Source organism: Uranotaenia lowii, chromosome 2 (genome assembly GCF_029784155.1).
Source record: "Uranotaenia lowii strain MFRU-FL chromosome 2, ASM2978415v1, whole genome shotgun sequence".
NCBI lineage: Eukaryota > Metazoa > Arthropoda > Insecta > Diptera > Culicidae > Uranotaenia > Uranotaenia lowii.
In genome coordinates, this window is record NC_073692.1 from 293,741,701 (window position 1) to 293,767,112 (window position 25,412).

Consider the following 25,412-nt stretch of genomic DNA (forward strand, 5'->3'; position numbering starts at 1 on the left):
TTTTTATATTTTCAAAAATGATAAATTGTTTCGCATTGATCTTACTAACCGTTCCTTCTTATTTTATATTAGTTCTGCATTCCTAGTGACGTTTATGTCTAAAAAAATGAGGCCCAGTTAGATTTACAAAAGGAAAACCAATTCAATAAATTTATGATAAAAACTACATTATGATTGACTAAATTTTCAGGATAAGCTATCCCTTTATTTTAAACATATAAGATCTACAGAGTAATTGAAATTATTTGCCAGATTATCAGGAAATCATTTTAGTTTGTTTAGCTTTTTGAATTTAATTACATTATATTGGAGTTGGTATTAAATTAAAACTATTTATTGGTATGCTTTATAAACCAACAGTAGAAAAGTATTTTAAATATTTGGATCACTTTAAAGTTTTTACCTGAATATAAATGTTTCTAAAATTATACATACATATACCAGTAACAACAAATAGGAAAAAGATCTGATTTCAATTGATATAATAAAATGAATAAATAGTTAAATGAATTTAATTTTCAGTTTAATTGGTTCATAACTACCTCTTCCCTCAAATTAAGTTTATTTTTCAAAAAATGTTATAAATTATTCTTTCTAAACTATATTTAAAAAATGTATATCGAAATGCCTCAGTCAGTGATAGGAGTCTCAGTAGGAGACATTAGGAGCATAGGAGGTGTAGGACAAATTCATAACCCGCAATGCTGGCCTAGCATCTCCCAGGGTCCACCCTTCCCAAATAAACTAACAATGCTCCAAAACCTCCTCACGTTTATGGATGGGTCGTAGAGATCTCTGCATCTATCTGTAAAGTAAACGTTGACTAACATTCCTTCCCCCTTCCTTACACAGTCCGCAGGGTTCAGCATTCTGTGGGGGCTGGTTTTCCATTTTAAGAGATTTTATAATCTGAGGCAACGAAATGGGGGACCTAGCTTCTATTGGAATTATAAGTCAGGAAATGTACCACAATCTCGGAAGAGAAGATGTTGCAAGTCCGATCGGCTATAATTTCATAAAACGGAGAGTTGTTGCGTAGCGCCAACCGAAGTTTTAGGCGACTGCTCCTGCGAATGCGAATGCGAACGGAACGAAACATTATTTGACGAAATTCAATACAACACTCTTAAATATACTTAATTTATAATTTGGCTCCATGGTTTCTTATACATAAACTGCCAAATTTCGGTATTCTCCGGTTTAAATTTCTTCGCGGTCCTCAATGTGTTAAACAATGTTTTTATTTAAACCGGTCGACTTTGGCACATTTTGTTTTTATTCGAACCGGTCCTAAATCGAAAGATGGCAAAATCGAACAACATTTTCTTTGTATACCATCATCACGGTAAAACCAGTGGTTAGAATGACAAAAAATTGTTTACCCAAAGGTGTTTGGGCAATGGCTGATTTTCTTGATAATTTAAAGCCCATTCCTTTTTGGGAAGCGTGTTTCCATTAAAAAAATTAACTTGAAATATAATTCAACTCGAACAATCTTCTTGTTATTTTCATAAAAATTGGTTTGCTAGATTTTTTTGTCACAAAAAAATTTATTAAAATGCTGACAAAATACAGAATCGGTTTTTTTTAACGGAAGCCTGCTCCCAACAAAACTTATACAATTTTCATGTAATACTCATGAAGTTTGGTACAAATGCAAGCTTCAACATGCTAAGATAAGGCCGGAACAAATTTCAAATCCTTCTTTTGTCACTCGGAGTTGGAACATCGCAAGGGGGGGGACAATAAAAAATAATGCGAAAAACAAATAAAATGGAACAAATCGCACGAAAGCTTGTATGCAACAAAATTGCATTCTATATCATTGCACATATCCTATAAATCATATATTTTTTTAATCGAATAAATCAATAAAATCAAGATGACAAAAGGTGAAAAAACTTCCATCTTCCAAAATTTGTATTTTAGTCTTGTAATCTTTCGGATAATTGATTTTTTTCTCGAAATAAGCATAACATACTTCAAACTTTATTTTCCCCCCCTTCGGGTTTTTGGAAATTTCGAAGGGGGGGGGGGGGTGACAAAAGAAGAAATTGATATTTGTTCCAGCCTAATTGATCACAATGAATTACCATTCTAATTTAAAGTTTTAAGGTTCCCTACAAAATCTATGTACAATATGATACAATTCGGAAAATTAATAAGGTATTTTCATAATTTATTGTACTAAAAAGCTCTTTCCATTTTTGAAGCGGGGAGTAATTTTCAAGTGATTGTCATCAAATTTAGTATTCAAACAGATGCAATACTATTGGACAACTTGACAACTTGACCCCATTCTAAAATGGGGGAAACGGACTAGCAAACACAATAACTGTAAAATACAAAAAAAAAGCTAACTAAATTTTCATGACATTCATCAATTTTGGTCAGAAGCCAGTTTTAACATAAACAATATAACACACATGAACATTCGATATTTCAACCTAATTTCAATAAGTGATTTTGGAAGATTTTGGCGTCCTAAACTCAAATCATCTTCAATCATCAGATTTTGACTGTCACTTTAAATTATGGTGATATGACGTTCAGAAGTTTTAAAATGGATTGAATCAAATGATAACTGTCGAAATAACATACCTACGTGAAAAACGAAACAAGGTTTTAAATCAAGTTATTATTTTCCATTAAATCGGGCATTAAAATATTGCAAGAGATACAATGCTTTGAAAAAAATAAATTCTGTAATATTTATAAAATTTATAAGATAAAATTACAATTTCTTAGACACCACTAAAGAAAGTCTTTGAGTATTTGATAACAAAGATTTTAATTCATTTAACAACTTTGTTAAAGACTGCAAAACCATTCTAATTCTTAAAACAATACCTTAAATTAAGTTTGAAAACCTCCTAGAAATTTCACCAAAATTCTAGTATTCTACAGAATTAAGGAAAACAAACATAAGAAAAAATATCATTTACTGTTTTTTCGAAGTTAAAATTAGTCAATGCAAATGTGAAACTAATAGTGAAAATCGATACAAAATCAACATAAATCCCAGCAAACCAGAACAATTACACAAATTCAACAAATTTGCTTTTTTCGAAGGGGCCAAGAATTTCATAGGCGATTCTGATTGATTTGGAGGCGCTGATTTCAAACAGAGAATAATTGTTTTATCAGCTCCAATTTTTGAGAGTAAATATTTTTTGTGAATAGGTGAAAATCCTGTTATATTTTTTAAACTTTTTTGGAAAAAAAATGTGAAATGATTTTAAGATGTTACAGTTAAAACTAAAAGTCTTAAGTTTTTTCGACATTCGAGAAAAAGGTTACGATTTATTATTTCTGTACTCCCCGATCAATAAAATATCAGAATTCTGGAACAAATTTTTGAGATATTTTAAACCTAAAGGAATGTAAGTAACTTTCAAAAGCTTAAATCAAAGCATTTTTTCAATATTCATATTAATAGTTGAGTATATTAAAATTTTCAATATCTTAATCTAAAAAAGTCCTACAGTGATGCTGAATAAAGTTATGACTATTTTTATACAGGGTTCGGCAATTGAACTGCTACAAAACTTTAGGAGTGATTATTACGAAGTATACAAAACCGAGTTAAACCGCCGTCGGATCTTGGAAGATGATCTTTAGACCCAGCCTTACAAGATCCTAAGATTTCAAGACCTCTCGTTTGAACAGAAGCAAGAGCGGGTAGAAAGGGTGAAGGCGCAGCTTACGCGGTCCGCGCATGAACGTTTAGAGAATATCGTGTTTTTTGCCGATGAATTTATCGCCGTTCAGCAGTTCGTGAAAAAACAGAACTACAGATTTTGGTTGCCAGAAAGATCACGAACCTATGCAAATGCATTAAAGACCACAAGACGACAAAAATCTGTCTTTTTAAAGGTCTGGGTCGGAATCGCCCGTACTTTCCTGGTTAAGATCAACCGAACACCCTGAAGAGGTGTAGATTTTACCTATCGAAAATAGTTCTACGGCATGCCCTCGAACTGTGAAAACGTCCCAATTTTGTTTTTGATTGGTGGTTTTTCAGCAGAACTTCACATTGGCTTACCAAGGAAATAGGTCCCAATTTTTGTGTGCGAATTTTTTTTTCGAGGGTTAATTTCGAGTACGGAGTGGTCGGGGAGTTCGCCGGACCTGAACCCTATGGACTTGGCTGTCTAGCGTATAAAAAAGCCCGAAGTGTACTCCACATAACATGACGGGTTGGAAGTTCTGAAACGCCATCTAGTTGAGTCCTGGGATAAAATACCACAAAAACCACCTGCGGTCTTTTTAGAACATGTGCCTTGAGCTTCTGCAACGAGTTGGTTAAGCCCAAGGACAAAAAAATCGAAAGGCGCCAATGGATTTTGAAAATATGATCTGTTTTGATGTTGAAAAAGTTTTTGTTTTGATCAAATTATTTGTTAGTTCCAATGCCGGACCCTGTAGAATTTTCTCGAAACATATAGAATTAAACTTTTCTAAAGCAATGCACCTCCGAAATTAGATTATTTTAAGCATTTTGAGCCAAAGTGGTATAAAGGCTAAAATAATCAATTTCGACTTACAAACGCAATTTTTTTTTTATTTTAAAAACTTTAACACTTTCGCAGCCTTCGTGTCTTGAACGCTAAATGATTTTTCATATTTCTACTGTATTTTTTTTATTTGCATGCTTTTTTCATCGAGTGGGAACTGCAACTTTCTGAAAAATATATGGAATCGCTCAGAGAGAAAACTTTGAAATGTGTTTTCTCGAAATCTGCCTTTATGCACTCATATTTATCTGTTTGACTGTGAAGGCCTAATTTAGGAAAAAATCCAATTTCTTACTTGAGTAGAGGATTATAAGATCTTTTTTTTTTTGATTTTTTAGTATAGCTTTTTTAGTTCACCAGTTATGAATTATTGATTAAAATCCCAGCTGATCACATCACTATCGCCAAAGCTAAGGGTGGCAGACAAAATCTGAAAAAAAATCGAGTTCTGAACCCAAAATTTTTAAAAAATGCTAATCTTCTGTGTTATCAAATGTTATATTATCAAATTTGAAACACAATATACTTTGACCTAACGAATTCATCGCATTGAAAGAACCCTTCCACTAAAAAAAGGAGGTCCTATAAAAATCAATGTTAAATACGACACACGTGAAGCAATATTTAAGCGGTTTTCAAGAAATTTGCAAATGAAAAAAGTTATTTTTTTTTGTCTTGTGTTATCAATGTGATAGATGACACAAATCAAATTGTTTTTCTAATTAAGTAGACAAACAAATTTTTACGATATGATTCATTGCATTAAAGAAGGGGGAAAAGGGGCTTATATAACATCAATGCAAAAATACACAACTAAAAAAATTAACTCACAGATTTGGACATAACTAGATGATTTATTCGGAGGAATGATCCCTCTTGTTTCAATTCGGAAGAGCTCAAAAGAAATTCAAGGTAAATGGCCACTCAATTCGGACAAGTTATGAGTGAATTTTATAAAGTTTCATACAAAGCAATTAAAATAACATACTACAGCCAAAGAAATTATAACTGAAAAGTGTTTACAAAGATAATCGATATAAAGATACCCAACTCTTTACATTTTTCTTATTACTTTTTTTGCTCTCATAGTCTTCAAATCGTTGCCAGTGATAATATTTTCCATTTCTCTCATTGGTCAATGTTACTTCATTCCCGTCTGATTTTTAATCATCTGGATGCACTGCTGTTTGACGAAAGAATATGACGATGATTTTCTCACTTGAAGCCCGTGCGGGAGAAAATTCATTTTAAAATTTGCAAACATGGCGGACTTTCTATAATATTCGATTTGAACTAACTTCAGATGACATTTTGTACGATCTTTTCACTATGCAGTTGGAATTGCGATTCGCAACACCATTGTAATCTACTTAAGTTATCATTTCTGATACGATTTCATGATTGCTGCGTTATTTCTTATGATACGAAAATTGCTGCTTTAACCTGTTCAGTATTATTTTTCCGAATTAAAACGATGACTGCTACACTAACCTGAGTCGATTTGGGGTCGTTTATGAATTTCTATAACCCTGGATCTAAAAAGGTTCGTTTTGGTTCAAAGCTTATCTATAATTTTGCAGAATTTTTAAGAAACCTTCACATGAGTAAGTTTTCACGTTTAGGTTTGACATTTGAATATTATATTGCTTGAAAAAAAGATATTCAATATTTCGCTAGGCACCAGCAGTAATGTCAGTTGAGTTGATTGTTTTCAATGCCAAAAGACATTCTCCTAATCAACAGGTTATAAAAATTTTGCCTAATAAGATAAGAAGTTACGCTTTTTGTCGCTATTTTGCCGAAGATTTCCTTTAAAAAATAATACATTCGCACAAAAACATCAACAGACTCGGTTCCACAGAAGAAACAAAAATTATGTATGTAAACGTTACTCAAAAATTCAGCGAACAATCACCCATGAGTTTTGAACCAAAACGACACTTCTTAGACTCCAGAGTTTGAGAAATTCTTAAATGCCCCCAAATCGACTCAGTCTATTGCTACACCAATGAAAAAGTCATGTAATATTTAAAGGGTTAAAAAAAGTTCGTCACTACACTTATCAACTATCGTTGAAGTCTCTCTACTTTATTTCATACAAGCTACCAAAGCTTGGCGATTCAAATTTCAGAAAGTGTGTAAACTTTATGTTTCGAAATTCCGCTTTTGTAATGAAAATGTGAAATTAAACTTTGCCCGTTTAAGCTTTTAAAAATTCAAATTTGTATGATATAAGATGGAAAAAAGTTTCACATAAAAAAGGGCACAAGTTTTCAGTACCTACGTACAAATGAGACGCTCATTTCAGTGCAAGTTCTACTGGAATCAAGTCCTAACTAACGGTCCCAACAAACTTCATATGTCATATTTATTAGTAAAATAGCCTGCGGGCAAACTTCCTGATCGCCACCATACATAGTTGTAGGTAAGCCTAATCCAAAGCCAAATTTCATAACCCCCCTAACATGCCGTACGTGTCACATATCATACCAGCAAGCGAGCGAACTGCCGACATTTCTGCTAATGCTGACACCCCGCCCTCCTCAGAAAACAGTCTGGAACAATAATCACACAACTCCTGGCTGGGAACCTAAATCAAGGCACCGCACTTTGCCGCCGCCGGCGGGATTTATACTTATGCATGCAGTCTGTGTTTAAATTAATATGCGCCTTTTTCATTTTCTTTCCTTTTTTTCTTCTTAGCTCTCCATACTCCATCTAGCACATTCATATGCCATACCAACCTACCCTTTAGTGGGGCTGTCTTGAAGGAAAGCGCAATCGCGCAAAAGAACCGCGCGCGTAATGCGGCTGCTGTCCGAAATAATTTAGCTAATAGGGTTCGCAATTTAGCCACGCGTCGTCGTTTGATGTTCATTTGCAGCTCGCTCGATCAACCGTTTCCAGGCGGTTTGTTACATACCTTCGTCGTACTTCTTCTCCCGTTTTGTCCGGTTGAACCAGGGCTTAGCACATACATATAGATCATCGGTCTCTGCCCACCAAAACAGCCGGAAAAATAAGCGAAAATGCATGTCCAACAAAGCGTTGCTGAAATGTGATGGTTTCGGAACACGTTGCGCTGTAAAATAATATCCCATAATGACTTGTACCGAAGATTGCACCTGCAGCCTTTGTCGGGAACTTCGCGGGTACAAGCTGAAGGTGAAGTCTAAAAATCAATCCAACGATGGAACCGGAGGAGATTCTCAAATGTGTGCCAATGGCAAACAGTCTCAGCTGGGCTCCAAGTACTCCAAGAATAGCAAACTAACTCGTAATGATAACTTTATCTTGCGGCGTCGTACATCGACGGAATACAACAAGGAAGGCCGCCATGGTGCTGAAGCTCCGGCACCATCGGCGGGATCTTCTACGACGGAAATTAACTGCGATTTCCAGGAGCAAAGTTCAGTGGCAATTAAGCAAAACAACCGCATGAAGAAAGCTCAAAGCTACAACGAGATATCCTGCTTTTCCAAAGTAAATCGTAATCGGTACACGGGAGGGGATCCAAAGATTATCAAAAGTACCAACAACCTCACGGAAGAAGACGACTACTTTAGCTATTTGCCCCCTTCGCCTCCTCCAACCTCAGGATCAACCCAAAACATCAAAAACAAAATAGAAAAACAAAAAGATCACAAAGTGATCATCTATTTTGGGGACACGATCGCCAACAAACGAGGTGACAAGATCAAACCAGCCCCGCCAACACCTCCGCCACCAAAGTCCAGTGAACTCAACGTCTATCATGCGCAACGACTCTGCGAAGAAACTGCCGAAATCGCATTCCGTAGACAAAACTCAATGATCATCAAACCAAAGCGTAGCAAAGAAACCGATAAAAGCGAACCCGCCAAGCCCGGTAAAGAGTTCATGCAGCAGCTGAAGTCTGTGCTCCAGGAAAAGAATAAATCTCCGGACTTGAACCAATTCTCCAAAGACCCCAACAGCTCGGGGAACTCCGCGACCGTAGTCATATCCCAGAAGAAATCGGCCCCACCACCCCCAACACAGCCAAACAAATCAACCGAACCGGAATCCTCGACTCGTCCCAACCACACCCAGGTCGTCGAGATACGACGGATCGACAAAACGGTCTCCACAACGGACGACCAGCAAGACGACGCCGACTCGCTGCCCTCGTTCGTTGAAAGTGTGGTCAACGGGGTGATCAACATCAAGATCGAGGAAAGTTTCAAGGTGGCCACCGATATCGTGCAGGCAGTTTTCCGGACCGCGGACGACGGAACAGTGCAGCGCTACGACGAGGACGACATCGGTGATCCGTTCGACTGGAGCTTCGTGCAGAACTGGAGGGCACGGTAATATGAAGCAAGGGGAACCAGGTTTGGGAAGTGTTAAAGATTGAAGATTGAAAAAAATTAAATAATCTGTTACTAGCGATGATAATCATTACATTTCGAAACACTACAATGAAATCAATTTTTGTTTATTCTAAGAATTTCGGTGAGCACAGTATGTATCTTTATAAATTGTAGTGACTTATATTTTGTATTTACAAGTTACTAACTAGAATTTTTTTATCACACAGGCCATCGGGAACGGTCAACAACGGACATGTTAACTCACCGTCCAACCTGAATTCACCGAACGCAAACGGTAACCTCCAGAACGGATCCAATGGGTTATCGCCCGGCAATCATTACATCGCGTCATCAAATCCTGTCACTTCTGGACCCCGGATACAAAGCCCGGCCGTGGCTACTCCAGCTCCACGCATTTCCAAGGATATTGCGGTGCGCCCGGTAAACGGAAACAATCATGATCCCCGAAATTATAACCTCTCTCCGGTGCAAAGTCTACAACAATGCAGCGATACTACTACCAGCTCCAGTACCGGTAGCAATAACAACTTATCTTACAACACATCGGCAATGATACCTGAACGGGACATTGGGCCCAACAAACTGGGCAATGTTAGCCACAAACAGTTGCAATCACCCTACAATGGAACTCAAAATATATCTAATGTACACCAGCCAACCCACCAATCGACTCCGCAGCAACACCAAGGCCCCCATCGATCTGTTGCGGGTCCAACGAAACTAACTGTCCAAAGTTCACCAGTTAAATCTCAACCCCCGATGCTCAGCGCTGGGCTAGACAAAGCTAGTCTCAGCAACAATATGAATAGCAACAATCAGAAGCGCGTCACTTCCGGTGGGCTTTCAAACGGCAACAGCAATCATCTGCTCAACTCATCGACTTCATCTACCGAACCACTGAACACCACCAGTAACAGCTCCAGCAACGCCAGCAGCGTGAGCCACCTCAAACAACACTTCTCGCAGAATCACCATGCGATACAATCCTACCACCATCAACAGTCCCAGCAAAACTCACTCGGTGGCCCACCTCAGAAAAGCTTAGGCATAACGCGTACCCACCACCATACCGGAACGCACGACTTCCGTGGACTGCAACGGGTCAACGAGTGTCACAGCTCATCCGATGAAAACCGTTCATCGGGACATGCTTCCATGTCCGATACAGGACACGGTAGTAGTTCTCCTGGAGGTAATCGAGTTAACGGTCCCCTGGGACCACTTCCCGAGGATCGTTTAGCTGCCGGAGTGACGAATCGCAGTGCACGTTCTCGTGCCAGTACCAATCATTCACGCTCTCGGCATCGTGCTACGCCAGCAAAAATCCAATGCGGTGGTGGAGGTCTTGAGGACATCAAGCTTGCCATCCAACAGCTAACAATGCGCTCACACACCAGTACCTCAACCTATAGTAGTTTAAGTGCCGGATCGGAAAGCTCTGAACCGGAACGCCGCCTAGGTCGTTACAGTTCGCTGGAAACAGTCAACACGAATGTAACGAGCGCCGATGAGTTTGTATGGGTGGACTCGCACAATCGACTGGTTGAGCTACAGCACCCTCCTTGGAGTCAGCACTGCGTTTTGAGGGTGTTGAGATCCGGACGCTGCCGGGAGCATTCGGAACGAGTTTCGGTGGAAGCTGTTCCTCGTATAGGTTACTTATTGCAACGAGCACTAGTCCGAGTAGCTCGAGAAGTTCAACGATTATCAGGTAATCTAGGGCTATGCTCGAAGCATGAAGTTGCAGGAGCATTCAAGATAGTTCTGTCGCCAGCTTTGGCAGATTCGTGTATCAAGGCTTGCTTACGAGCTGCAGCCATGTTTGCCGTTCCTGGTGATAGTGCCTTGAAACAAAGTAAATCTGCGCGTGCTGGACTCCAACTTCCTGTGGGAAGATTCCACCGATGGATGGCTGATGCACGGCTAGGAAGATTCGTACACGAATACGCTGCGGTCTATCTTTGTGCTGGCTTGGAAAACCTACTCGAAGAAATATTTTTGCAATGCCTCTCAGCAGATCCGACATCTTCGTTAACTGCTAGTGGCCTAGAACACGCAATAGCTGGTTCTGGAGATCTTTGGGGTTTACTACAACCCTACGCACACCTTAATGCAGGTCGTGTAGCTTCCGGTGCTCTTACCATGCCACGCTGGGCTAGTCAATCGTCGATAAATTCCAACTCACAAAGTCCTGCTCTTGAGCCGTGTCTTCTGACAACCTGCGTTGGAAGCTTAAACGAGCTCAAAGACCTGGTAAACCGTTCGCAGCAGAGAAGTCAGCACATCACCATGTCCCAGTCGGCACTACGGGTTCTGTTCTACTTTATGCGTTGCTCACAGCTTGAACACAACGACATAGGCATTGCAACCAACGGAGGCGGGACGAACATTCAAGAACTTTGCTACGAGCGAGCATACGTCGTGCTACCGCCATTGGTCGAGTGGCTACGAGTATCGTCAGCTCACGCCGAATATCGCCACGCTCTGCTGATTGACGAGGACGACATCATGCAGGCAGCTCGATTACTTCTGCCCGGGGTGGACTGTCCACCCCGAGCGATCATCGCCCAGGAAGAGTTACCATCGAAAAAGAATACTCTCTCGAACCAAAGCATAGTTTCATCGAACCACTCCGGCCAAACGCAGCTGATGCACGGATCGCTTTCGTCGAACTCGTCTGCCTCCACCACCACCAGTAGTATTGTGAGTATTGTTTATTTTTTATATTTGATTTTTATAGCCGAATTATTTTTATTATTTTTAAGAGGAGAAATCACCGTGAATTTGTTTTATGAAATGAATTTGCGGCTTTATCGGTGAGGGTTAAAGAGTTGAAATGAAAGACGGATAGAAGATCAGAAGAAAATTCTAAGGTGGTGAAAAGAGCGAAGAGCATTTGAAATAGAAGCTTGACCACATGCTAAATTCTTTGTCCCACATCAATTAACTGTATTGAAGAAGTAGTACCCAATAGAGAAGGCACTACATTTTTCGATACAGTTAATTATGGATGGTTCGACCGCCATGTGAGTGTGCACATGTGCCGAACGGACAAAAAATTTAGCATGTGGTTGCTCTGTTAAGTCTTCTATTGTGCGATATCGTTCCATCGATGGCTAGGTAGATTTCTTATTTTCGTTTTGTGCGGATGTTCCAACTGGATTGAGTTGTCGCATACGGTCAACGGTCAGAAATCTTGGCCTAACTATTTTCGATTGTCGGAACGATGTTTTGTATTTGATTTTTATAGCCGAATTATTTTTATTATTTTTAAGAGGAGAAATCACCGTGAATTTGTTTTATTCACCACCTTAGAATTTTCTTCTGATCTTCTATCCGTCTTTCATTTCAACTCTTTAACCCTCACCGATAAAGCCGCAAATTCATTTCATAAATCTCTCGGAATCAATTCCAATATCATCTATAATTAGTAAAATTACAATCTAAGTACTTGAGTTCAAATGTTTCACCTTGGTGTTGAATAACGGCCCGTAGACACTTTTCGGAATCTTTGCGCACGCACGACTTAGTTCGACATTAAGTCCCAAATCTTCACCAAAAGTATTAAAATGTGTTCAACTTCGAATGCTTAACGATGTCCAACTTCCCTAATAAACAAGAACAGGCTCACCGAAGCATAATGAAAAGGAAGTTGGATCATCAGTTGAAGATCTGCATCGCCTTTCTGAGAAACTTAAGATCACTTTGCAGGGCTTGAACTTGAATCTCAGAGTTAAGTTTTGTTTCGAATAGCCTGATTCCATAAGTAGTCGTCACTGCAAAGGCATCATTTCTCAAACACCAACCACCTGCAAAGTTTTCACTGATGCGATCGCACTCGACCAAGGCCTACTTGCTTCCCCCTTTATCGGTTGGTTATTTTTATTATCAAAACGCGTGCGGTTTATGAGAGTAGTCAGAGTGAAGTGAACATTTATTTAAAACATAATGCATAGCCTGCTGAAAAGTACAGGTTACTCATTTAACATCCCTTTCATAACCTGAATTTTCTTAATCTAGGGCTCTGGATGCTTCGAAAAATTTAGGAGCTCGGATGCCTTTCGTTAGGACATCAATTTTCTGCAGATTGGACGCAACGTGGAATATTTGAATCGTCGTTTTCTCAAGTTGCTCTGTTACGAAGTGATGTCGTAGATCGATGTATTGCAAATAGCACTTCGGTTGTCACATAATAGTGGTACCGATTTGGCTATTACAAAGGCCTCCTTCCGGAATCCATGCCACCACAAAGCTTCTTGTGTAGCTGCGGACAGGGCCATGTATTCCGCTTCTGTGTCACAGTCGGTTGTCTCCTGCAACTCCATGCTACAGATCCTCCAGCAAACAGGAAAGTGTATCCAGTAATGAACCGTTGAGATTCTGGGTCATTGCCCCAGTCAGCATCACTGAAACCTTCGAAAATTGCTTCTTTTTGCTTCCGGTAGACCAACTTCGGCACATCGATTTGGACAAACGCTGATTTGGATCCAGTGGAGTCGAAACCGTGTTACAGTGGACCATTTTGAACCGCTCCAACAATTTGTCGATTCTTGGTCCAGCATAATTGCGTCGTTACGTCGAATAATTCTTATGCCAAGGACCTGCTTGACCTCTCCCAGGTCTTTCATTCGGAACATGGACATCAGCTGCTTCTTCACTTCTACAAGTCTGGCTTCGTCGCTCGAGGAAATCATCAAAATAAACTGCTATGACTAGAATCTGCTTTCCGTCGACTTTGTTGTATACACACGGATCGTAACTGGAACGTTTCAACCCAAGTTTCTTCAACTCCGTGTCCAGCTTCAAGTTCCACACTCGGCTGGCCTGGCTTCATGGTCCACCTCATGAACTTGGGAGAATTCTTTTATAACGAGCCTCCTTGGTCTTGTACACCCATTTACTGTTGAGTGCCTTGCTGCCGGGTGGCAGATCGGATAGGTCCCACGTCTCGTTCAACCGCAACGCATCAACGCAATTTCAGGACGTATACTACAACTCATGTCAAAATCACGATACTTGTCTGGAGGTACGCTGCGCCTGACAACATTTTTCTGTTGCCCTTTTTTATGCGTAGGGAGCGCGGCGGGCGTCAAGGTCTCGTTCCGGGACCATCACATCATCTTGAGCACATTCAGAATTTGCTCTTGGGACTTGAATTTCATCAGGACACCAAACTTTGTTCTTCAATTACTACACTCAGAAAAATACTATTATACATGCGATAAGAATCTCTTATGAAGTGGCACCATAAGAAAAATCAATGAAATTCATAAGATTATCTTATGACGCGAATGAACTCTGTAGATGAACACCTGCTTCAATGAGAGGTTGTGGCTTTTCATAAGAGGGTCTTATAAAAATAGGAAATATCATGTTCGATGAGAAAAATTCAAAACAATTGATGTTAAAAATTTATTTTATTGTTCGGCTAATTTGTTTGAAACTACATACATTATGGTCACCATCAGCAGCACATCAATACCCGGTTCCAAGGAATTTGTTCGGCCGCATACGGTATTTTGACCTTGGATTTTTTCCCTGTCAACGTGCTGAAAAGTAAACAAAAAACAAATTAGAGTTTACCTTTACAAATATGTTTAACGATTACAAAAATAAACTTCAATTCAAAGTTACCATTTAAAAGAATAAAACTAATTATTCCACAACTTCGTTTGACGACTGAAAAATGACTGATGGAATGAATGTGTTCATAATTTTTCCACAATGCCGTTTCTTCTATTTTTCATAAGAACTTCATATGAAAATTGAAAGAATTTCATAAGACTCTTATGAAAACTTAGTTTGGAAGCAAAAAAGGGGTTCATAAGACGTATCTTATGAATATTATAATAAGATTTTGCCTGAGTGTAAGAGTACCTTCAGTTTTTCAGCTTCCGGAACCAAACTCGACGATGATTTGCATGCTTCACTGACGAAAACAACATCTGGGCACACCACAACCCTTTTCGCTCTCGCTCTCGTTCGACTGTCCAGCGTTACCAACGACCCAGACAACCAGAAGTCGTATATTATTTTACAGATTATATCGTATGAATGTTATTTAAACTCATTTTCGAATATCTGCATCTACAATGTGCGGCCCATGCATATCCTTTGTCGTATTTATATGCATCGGATGTTTTTATTAAGACAATTCGTATATATGCACCTACAATGTGCGCCCCATGCATATTCTTTGTCGTATTTAAATACATTGCATGATTTTATTACGACAAAACAATCCAAATCAAGAATATGTGTGCTAATGCACCTATATGGCCTCCAAAATGATACGTATATACTGGTTTTGCTGCATTATATATGATATGATTACACGTATATTTGCACGTATATTTGTGTTGCAAATTTGATATACCCACCAAATGGCTGTCTGGGGAACACACCAGTTTCCGACTTCGGGTCCCACTTTTGCCTCTTCGGTTTTAGCACGTGGCACATCACGTCCGACCCGAACACTCGTAGCTCGGATAAATCAGGTTTCTTGTCACTAAACCGTTCTTCTGGCGTGACACTCAAACCCTTCACTAATGACCTCTTGATAATATTTACCGCCGTTGATACTGCTTCGGCCCAAAACGGTTTCTTCAATCCTGCATCGAAAAGAAGACATCGCGCCTTCTCAACGATCGTTCGATTGATCCGCCCTGCAACCCCATTTTGCTCGGGATTGTACGGAACCGTGGTTTCATGCAAGATCCCGTTTTGCCTCAGGAACTTCTTCATGGCTTGGCTGGTGTATTGCGTTCCGTTGTCCGTCCTCAATCGCTTCACCTTGCGGTTGGTTTGATTTTCAACCAGGGCTTTAAAATCGATAAATAACTTGATAAATAAAGTCGATGCTACAAAGATATATCAGCAGTCCAGGCGGCACATGTTGTTTGCGCACCAGCTTGACACAGCTTGTAGAGACCATCGCTTTCTCGACCAACTGCTCCAGCTTTGCTCCAGCCATTAGAGCAAATCTTACTCACCGATATCAATTTCAGCGCAAGATTTACAACGCGGGACGTTTACAACGTTTGCCATCATCAGCTCACACGTGTCGTTTTCAACCATCGCTTGAAGTCTCACTCTTCCGCTTGCTTTGACCAGGGACACGCCGTTGTTTGCCACATTTATGCGCTGCTCAAGGTTCATTGCAAAATCGCTCTGTCAAGACATATATGAGCAGTCGCTCCGGAATCGAAGATCCATTGATTTTCACTGGACGACTGAAACACGCTAAAAGCTGCATGTTTCCCAACCTTGGTTTTTTCCGTCCTTGTTCCCTTGGTTGGACATTCAGCAGCATAATGCCCAAAACGATCACACTTGTACCATTTCACGCCGGATTTTTCGGTTATCTTCGTTGATCGTTGTTTTGAAAAAAATGCACCATCTCGGTTCGGACCAGCCAGATTCGACATCTTTACGTCCTGCAGTATTTTCGCTTTCACAGCGTCCGCCGTCAATCTCGCACCCTATGCATCCTTTCCCATAATCATGGGCTCGTACGCCTCGGAGAGGCCCGTTAGAATAAGACTAGCCGGCCACGTGTCATCGACGGTGAAATTCACTTCCGCGAGTTTATGGCTTGTCAAGATCAACTCGCATACATATTTCTCCACGGAACCGCAAGCTTCGAGACGAATTCCAGTCAGCTTCCTAAAAAGCCCGATCCGACGAATCATTCCGTCATCCTGGAACGCGACTTTAAGGTTGTTCTACGCTTCCCTTGCAGTTCGAGATCGTTGAACCAAACTATAATTTACAGGTTCAATGCTGAGACAAATCGTTGCCAGTGCCTTCATGGAAATCGCATCCACCGTGTCCTCGTCTTTTCGGCCATCTACAGCTTCCCACGTTCCTTCACGTATCAGGACCATCTTCATAGCAAACGACTACGAGGAGTAATTTTCGCGTCCTCGCAATCGCTCCACCATCGGCATTGAGAAGTTTCCGCCAGAAATCCTTATTCGGACCATTTCCGCTTCCTTCTGCTGCTAAGTTGCTGTTGGAACTGCTTAAATTCGCTCGACCGTTCATCTTGACTAGTTCCGGAAAATTTTCAAATCTTCAAGAAAAAATATTCATTTTGTTTGGCCGTTACTATGGCGATACTCTGGGCTCATAACCTATTAGCAAAACGCGTGTGGTTTATGAGAGTAGTCAGAGTGAAGGGAACATTTATTTAAAACTTAATGCATAGCCTACTGATAATTACAAGTTACTTATTCAACAATTTTTCGGCGACAAAAACCAGAACTTTCGTCCAAACAATATTTGTGAGAGTTCCAAATACCAAAACGCCAGAGAATCTTGACGGTTGTCAGGTTGCGACATTAACTAGTTTTTTGAAAAGTTTTAAGAATTTGCACTTAGTTTCGCGTTGTCGTATACATCAATTTAACTTATTGTAATCTGTTTTTATTTATCAGGAGGACTCCAGCGAATGCGGAAAGCGTGCAACGTATGCCTTAGCATTCCGGCTTATGCTCACGGGTCGGGCTGAGCTGCTCATCCAGGCACTGTCATTGGTCCCACCGACGACCCGATACGATACCCTGAACCATCAGGGTATGACGGCGCTGATGGTTGCTGCCGTTCGCAACGATGAAGCTGCCATCCAAACGCTGCTGGACGCTGGTGCCGATCCGAACATGGAGGTCCCTTCCGTTGGTCATCCAAATGGGGCGGCCATTCATCCGGAAACTCAACACTGGACGGCAGTTACTTTTGCAGCTTGTAAAGGTAACTACCAAGCCCTGCGGGTACTTCTGGAACGAGGAGCTCATGTTGAAGGAGGTGCTCGATTGAGCGAGGACAAATGTACCCTCACGCCGCTTCAAGTGGCCAGCGGCTGTGGCGTCGTTGAAGTTGTTTCCCTCCTGTTGGCACACGGTGCTCATGCTTTCCTGTCCACACAGCTAAAGGACTCGTTGTGTTTCTCTGGAAGTGCTCAGCGAGGTTGTTACAGGTGAGCGGTTGACTTGAGGAGATCAACGTTTGAAATAGAATACTAATGTTCGATGACTTTTAGCGCAATTTCTGTGGCTGCAGCCCATGGTCAAAGGGTCGCCCTCAGGAAGCTTCTATCACATCCTCTGGCACCGGGTAGTCGCGAGGTACTATCGTTGGAAGAGATGTTGGCCGAGGGAGATAGCACGAGCCGAAGCCAGCTGGATCGACAGCCGGAAGTTCCACCAACGCTCAACAAAACTCAAATCAAAAGTCTTCAAGAGGCCATGTATCATAGTGCGGAAAACAACCATTTAGGTAGACAAGGTATTTCTAAGAAATAGAGGTAGATACTAATAGACGTCTTTACCAACAGATATTACAATTGAGCTGCGCGCCTTGGGAGTTCCCTGGACACTGCACTGTTGGATGCATGCGTTAGCTGCCGCCCATGAGCTTCGGTTAGATGCTGTTATAGATCAGCTGCTGCAAGATTTTCTCCAAGTTTGTCCGGACGACTACAGCCAGCAGTTTGTGACCGAATGCCTACCGCTGTTGTTCAACATCTTCCGCTTCAGCAAGGTAACATTTTTTCCGACAGCAGTAAGTAGTTCAAGCTCTAATCCAAAAATTGCTATTACAGAAGGAGGGTACCACGCTACTGCTTGCGGATATCTTCAGCACCTGCTTTGGGTGGGAGCCGATTAAACCTATCAAGGAACCGGTGCTTCAACCCTCCAATGGATCCCGAATCGATCCCAAGTTCGTCAATAACCCGGAACTTAGCGATGTGACATTTAGGTAAGCAACCAATCCGGTGGAGACACCAGAGATTCTTAATACATTATTTCCTTAAACAAGATCAGCTATACAATTGGTTACCTTTTTTCCACAACAGGGTTGAAAATCGCATTTTCTATGGACACAAGATTGTGCTGGTAACAGCCTCACCGCGTCTACAGAGTATGCTGAGTTCCAAGCTGAACGAGGGTACCGGAACACCTACGGTCCAGATCAACGACATCCGTTACCACATATTTGAGGTATGGTGTCCAGTGAACCACTTTTGTTCATTCATTTTCGAATACAATCCGGTAACAAGTTATTTTTCTTTCCCTCAAACAGTTGGTGATGCAATTCTTGTATAGTGGAGGATGTAACTCACTGGACGTGATCGCCGATGATGTGTTGGAACTGATGGCCGCGGCTAGTTTCTTCCAGCTGGAAGGTCTGCTACGCTACACCGAGGCACGCTGCGCCGAAATGATCGATATCGATAACGTGGTCGCGATGTACATTCACGCCAAGGTAGAAATAATTTGGCATCCCTGAGAAAATCCATTTATAACCGATATCTCAATTTAACCCCAACAACAGGTTTACAACGCCCAGAAGCTAATGGAGTACTGCCAGGGATTCCTGCTGCAGAACATGGTGGCCCTGTTGACGTACGACGATTCCGTTAAGCGATTGTTGTTTGCCAAAAAGATTCCGAACCACGATGTGCTGAATGGGCTGCTGGCCACACTGCAAATGCGCATCAAAGCCAGACGGAACAGTGTGGCCGTTGGCGGAAATCCAGCGCCAGCTATCAGTGGAATGCGTCCTGCTTCCAGTAACAACAACAAGGCGAAATAGTTATAGACACCAGTTTTGTGTAATATGTATTGCAAAGTGCTTAATTTTTTGTACATGTACAACACAATTGATAAGCCATTCGTAATGTACTTATGTTAAACAATATTTATAAACCGAAAAAAAGAATTGTATATTTTTGTTATTCTGAAGTTTTAGCGTTAGGTAATTTTTGCGACATACAAGGCAACTCAGGCAGAGTTGCTTCATTTTAGCGACTTGTACGGACATTTTAACTGCTGTAAAATGGTTTTAGTTTTCAATTCATATGTATCACAATCTAAATATACGTTCTTATCCACACGTTGCTTTTAATATAAGGAAAAGGTATCACATTTGAACGTACTACAACACATGAATACTAGAGTGCCAGCCGGAGCGCTACTTGATAAATTAAGAAAGTGAACTTCTGGTAGACTGAAGATCAATTCTGGCATGAAACACGTGAAATTTCCGAAAGTCAGCTGATTAGGACAACACACGGTCCATTATTTTTCCACTAGAGTAATCCTAATATAAAACAGATAAAAATAGAACAAAATTTATTTCATGCAATAATTCGGCTATAGGCCCGTGAGGAACAAAGAGATGAAACGTGATGAAAAGTTTTTCAAATTAAATTTACCCTTCCGCTAATTTTCAACATCATTCATCATATTCTAATCTTCTATTCGTCTATAATCTTCAATTCTTAAATACTCTTTCTCGAAGAATATTTTAACATTTCATAATTTCATCTGAATTTCCCAAACTTGTCCTTGTTAAATTACTTGAAGAATCTTTTTTTCTGGGATTTTAAGCGTCTACGGCTTATTCATCTCCTTCTCCTCCGTGGCTAGTTATTATATTTCTTGCATTAACTTAGTGTTTTTGAGGAAAGTTAACAGACGTTTTTCTTCTTGCGGGCAGTTTGATAGGATTTGTCGGACATTGATAGCCAGGTTGCAATCAAGCCGGACTTGAGCATAGATGTCGCAATCTGTGAGGATGTGCTTGATGGTGTTTTGTGTGTTGCAGCTCGAACGAATTGGAGGGTCAGATCGGTCGAAAAGGTTAGAGTGGGTTAAGCGAGTATGTCCTATTCGAAGCCTCGTCAATCCTACTCTTTCGACCCGGTTTGGCTGGTCAGTCCATTTCCTGGTACAGCTTTTGATCTCACGTAATTTTGGATGCCTATTTTGATTCCACTCGATGTCCCATGCTAGTTGGATGCCATTTGTGATGCTTCTGTTTGCGTCCTTTTGAGGGATTGGAATATCAGGTGGTTCCAATTTAGTGCCTTCTTGTGCCAGGCGATCCGCGGCCTCATTCTCAGGAATACCGGAATGACCTGGTATCCAGGTCAGTGTGACGTTCTTGCTGACTGCCCGATCTGATATGGATGATATCCATGGGTGTATCATGTTCCCCGCAGAGACTCCTTCAATAACGCTCGCTGAATCGGAGAATATTACTGAAGGTCCTGAATCTGGACAGGAGTTGTTTAGTGCATCCAGTATTGAATATGCTTCTGCGCTAAAAACAGAGCAAGCGGATGGTAAGGGAAGACTAATGTTGTGTTGTTGGTCGAAAATGCCGCTTCCAACCTTCGAGTTTTCAGTCTCCGAACCATCAGTGTATATATGGTGGACTAAAATTTACGCTCAACTAAGTGGCGGAAGACAGATTGTACGGTCGTTGAGGGTTGCCCAGCTTTTATTTTGTTAGCTAAGCTGAGATCAATTGTAGGGAGTTTTTCTTTCCAGTATCGAAAAAGCTTGTTCATTCGGTTGCAGACATCAGGAAGGGTTATGGCAATGGTTCTGAAGCATTGCAATTGTATTAGTTCTAGCTACTAGTGGGGAATCTCTGGAGCCACCAGTGGCAAGCCATTTCAAAGATTTGGCAGTCATATTCTTCGTGATGAGGTACTTGAAGGGAAGTTGGCCACATTCAGGCATCATGGAGATAATAGGACTGGTTCTAAATGCGGAACTAATCGTTCGAATAAACTGATTGTTCAGGGGCTCCAATTTATTCAGGAGTGTAGACTTTGGTCGACTAACAAAGCCGAGTCCGTACAGTATTGATGGTAGAATCCAGCCATGTAGAAAGCGGAATAGAGAGTCTTGATGTGCGGAGCTGGTGTTATTGCAGAGAAATCGGGGTATATTCAGTTTGTTGATGGAATTTTTGCAAATCGTTTAAAGTTCAGGCGATCATCAATCCAAATGCCAAGCAGTCTAGTTGAGCGAACAAGGGGTATGGTTCCACCACAAAGAGTGAGAGGTGGGAGTTTGTTCAGTTTTCTGCGGTTTGGGCCTAGGTGTAGGAGATTGGATTTGGTGGGGGAAAATACGAAACCGGTTGCAGGTGCCCAGTTTCCTATTATATTAAGGGCATTTTGAAATTTCTTACGAGTGGAACGGATAAAGGGTGCGGGTGAAAAGGGTAGGATGTCTTCAGCGTATATCATGGTTTCAATGTTGTAGGGTATATTTTTAAAAAGGGAATCAACAGCTATGATGAACAGTGTGGGTGCAATGACAGACCCTTCGGGAACACCGGAGTGTATGGTCTTTGACGATGATCGGGATCCATTTATAAGGACTTGGATGGAACGGTTCGACAAAAAGCTCTTGCTATATAGGATCATACGTCCATTTATGCCCCATTCAGAAAGAGTTCGGATGATCTTCGTTCGATCAACTCGATCAAAGGCTTTTGAGATATCTAGCGACAGAACGTCCAGGTGACTACCGCCTTGTATAGTTTCTTCCAGAATGGATTCAACGTGACAGAAGTAGTCATCGGTAGAACGACCTGGACGGAACGCAAATTGTCGGTTGTCCAAACGCTGATCTTTATCAAGAATGGCCTGTAAGCGTCGGTTAACCATACGTTCCATGATTTTACCGGAACAATCCAGTAGGGTAATAGGTCTATAACTATCTAAGTGGTGAGGATCTACAGGGTGACAAAAAAGTCCGGTCACACTTTTTTAGGGTCGCTTGTAGCCTACTCGTTGCATCCAGTGTTCAAAACTGTTGACATGCTAGTATGAATGTGAAATAATTTTTCAATCACAGTATACATTTTACTTTGAACCTGATTTTCTCTGATCATTCACAAAGCAATCTCTGACTGATAGTCGATAAAAAGTCACTTCATTTCCAATTTGTGATCGTGATCCTCCAAAAAATCTCAGTCATTGAAATGCTGAAATCAGTGAAGTCGGTTAGTTTGTTGTTGTTGTTGGAAGCATGCATTGGCTGAAATAAATTTGTTTTCTGTTTATATTTCGATTTGGAATAAAAGTTGTTCCAGGAAGAAAACAGAATTCGAACCCAAAAATACTAGTTGTTTATATATTGCGTTTCTGTTGGGAAGAAATTTTAAGAATTTTCAAGTGTTATTGTTCTAATCTTATTTCTGCATGTTGGTGATCTACTTCATAATTTACTTAAAAACTGAGCATTTGAAATCCATTCACACTTCTCATACTGTCACGAGAGTCGTGAAATGACTGACTGCCGAGCGAATGATGGAATAAAACAAAAATATTCACAATCATCATAAAGTTAGTCTAGGCCATCCTGATATTTTTTCGCTGTCTGTCGAAATAGATGGGGAAGAAAGCATTTTTGTCTCATTCAGTTTGTATTGTGATAGATGAATTTGACTTTTTTGAGCACTGGTTGCATCTCTCTGGTACCATCTATATGTCAAATAAAAGGGCTTACTTTGCTGCCCAAAGTGGCAGAGTTTAGTTTCTGTGCAGTTTGTTTACATTGAGTTGTGAGCCATGGCAGAGTTAAGAGCAGCTGTTATCGCTGAATATGTGAGAGGGTACAAATCCGGACACATATTCAAACACCTAACAGTGCTCGGAATCAACCGGAAATTCGTGTACCGGCCCATAAATCGGTACCTAGAGACCGGAGGCCCAAAGGGCAAGGCACAAAGGGCAAGGCACGATCTGGATGACCAAAGTCTGTGAGAACTTCAAGGCTGAAAAAGATTATACGAGACCGTGCCGATGGAGCACGTGCGCGCCGCTTGCAATGACTTTCCGAAACGTCTGAAGCTGGTTCGATCAGAGAAAGGTGGTGTAATAACGAGATATCGTCTGTGAAGTATCGTTTCTTCTTATTCTTGAAAAATTGAGATTTTCCTGTGTGACCGGACTTTTTTGCCACCCTGTAGTTTTGGTTTAGTTATAGGCATTACAAAGCCATTCTTCCAACAATCGGGGATTTCACCTTCTCTCCAGATTTTATTGACAATTTGTAAGTAGATTAGTTTTGCTGAGAGGGAGAGATTTTTTAAAAACGGGTGACCAACCTCATCGGGACTAGCAGAGAGGCCCTTGACTTTCTTTAGAGCAAACTCTAGTTCTTCAAGTGTGAAGTCGAAGTTGTAGTCTTGGTTGTGGTCCTCCGGTAGAGTGGTGATGTTAGGAGGATAATGATTTATGGGGGATGAGATTATTGATGAGAAGTGTGTTCTGAAGCTTTGGCAAGGAGGGGTGGGTCGTTTGTGTGTTGATTGTTGAGAAGGATGGTATATTGGTTTTATTGGGGTTGTCCACTAAGGGTTTTAATTTTATTCCAGAGAACTATGGAGGGGGTACTGGGGTGGATTTCTCCCGTAGAGGTTTGCCATGACGATCGTTCGGCAGTACGGACTGCAGCTCTGGCTATTGATCTAGCTGTTTTAAAAGATTCAAGAGCATTGACTTTCCTAGGATCATGATTTGGGATCCTTTTCAGAGCACGAAGCGTCTTCCTACGAAGCTTGACTGCGTCTCGAACTTCAGGACCCCTCCATGGAACAGATATTTTTCCAGGGAGACCACTGATACGGGGAATGTATTTTAAACCGACTTCGTAGAGTGATTTTGTGAATAGGGTGATGCAAGTAGGGTGGATGGCTTCAAGTTGTTGATCTACTTCACTTTGGTAACCAAACCAGTCAGCCTCGGTATATTTCCATCGAGGTCTGGTAGAGGCTATAGGAGTAGTGTGTTGTAGTTTTATTAGTATGGGACAGTGGTCACTCCCATGGAAGTCATCGAGGATGTTCCATGACAACTTAGATCCCAGTTCCCAGGATGAGATTGTGATGTCTAAAGCTGTTGTGTTATCATTGGAAGGATCAATGCGTGAAGGAAGGCCATTGTTTAATAGAGTAAAATTTTTAGAGGAGATAATGTTTTCGATATACGATCCTTCGTTGTCAGTGTAGGTACATCCTCAACTTGTGGAATGAGCATTAGCATCAGTCATGATCAGAAAAGGGGTAAGGATTGTTGTTAAGTTGGTCGCAGAAATGTTTGTTAGAATATCTTGTAGGGTTATGACGATAGCTGTATATTTGGCTGTTATTAGCTGAATTTCTGGGAGCCTGGATATGAGACCACGTGTCTTCCATTGAATTGCCAAATTACAGGTTCTTTTGGAGGTAGGATTTCTGTTAGGTGTTGGATTGGGAGATGGGGAAGAGAGATTGGGATTTATTGATGAGGGGGTGAGTAGGATGTTATTATCCGGTGAGGAGTATGGTCTAAGGATATTTGGGAAACATGAGGGGAGGCCATTTTTGCAGAAAACAATAATGTATTTTTCTTTACTCACCGACCTGGAAGAGATGCGAGGCTGAGTTAGCGTTATCAGATCCCACAACACCAAAAAGAGAACATTGATATCATTTACCAAAAAAGTCAGGAGAAACTATATAACTTCGGTTTTCTGAGCTTCCATCCATCAGGTTGATACAAGATCCATTTTATTATCGAGCTTTGCAACCGGATGGTATTCAAAACAGAAGGGAAAAGATTTACACTTCGTATCATCTGAGGAGGCCCCTACTACCTCGAATAAGCGGGGTTCTACTGTTATTGGAAACCGAAATATTTCTATTCAATCAAATTCTGTCAATTTGTCGAGGTTATGCAAAAGTTGAATTATTC

General features: G+C 40.9%; 1 protein-coding gene across 2 annotated transcripts in view; it reads left to right on the forward strand.

Annotated features, from left to right (window-relative positions):
- LOC129745489 (ankyrin repeat and BTB/POZ domain-containing protein 2) overlaps positions 1-19,765 on the forward strand; it is a 394,509-nt gene extending 374,744 nt beyond the window's left edge. Inside the window, exons 2-10 of one of the 2 annotated variants that reach the window (XM_055738597.1) lie at positions 7,221-8,845; positions 9,076-11,572; positions 17,308-17,846; positions 17,910-18,145; positions 18,204-18,409; positions 18,471-18,628; positions 18,726-18,870; positions 18,953-19,135; positions 19,205-19,765. In XM_055738597.1, the coding sequence (XP_055594572.1) occupies positions 7,620-8,845; positions 9,076-11,572; positions 17,308-17,846; positions 17,910-18,145; positions 18,204-18,409; positions 18,471-18,628; positions 18,726-18,870; positions 18,953-19,135; positions 19,205-19,465 (5,451 nt within the window). In that variant the 5' untranslated portion in view covers positions 7,221-7,619 and the 3' untranslated portion in view covers positions 19,466-19,765. The remainder of the gene's footprint in view (positions 1-7,220; positions 8,846-9,075; positions 11,573-17,307; positions 17,847-17,909; positions 18,146-18,203; positions 18,410-18,470; positions 18,629-18,725; positions 18,871-18,952; positions 19,136-19,204) is intronic. The other variant, XM_055738598.1, reaches the window with a different exon arrangement.
- The last annotated feature ends 5,647 nt before the right edge of the window (positions 19,766-25,412 follow it).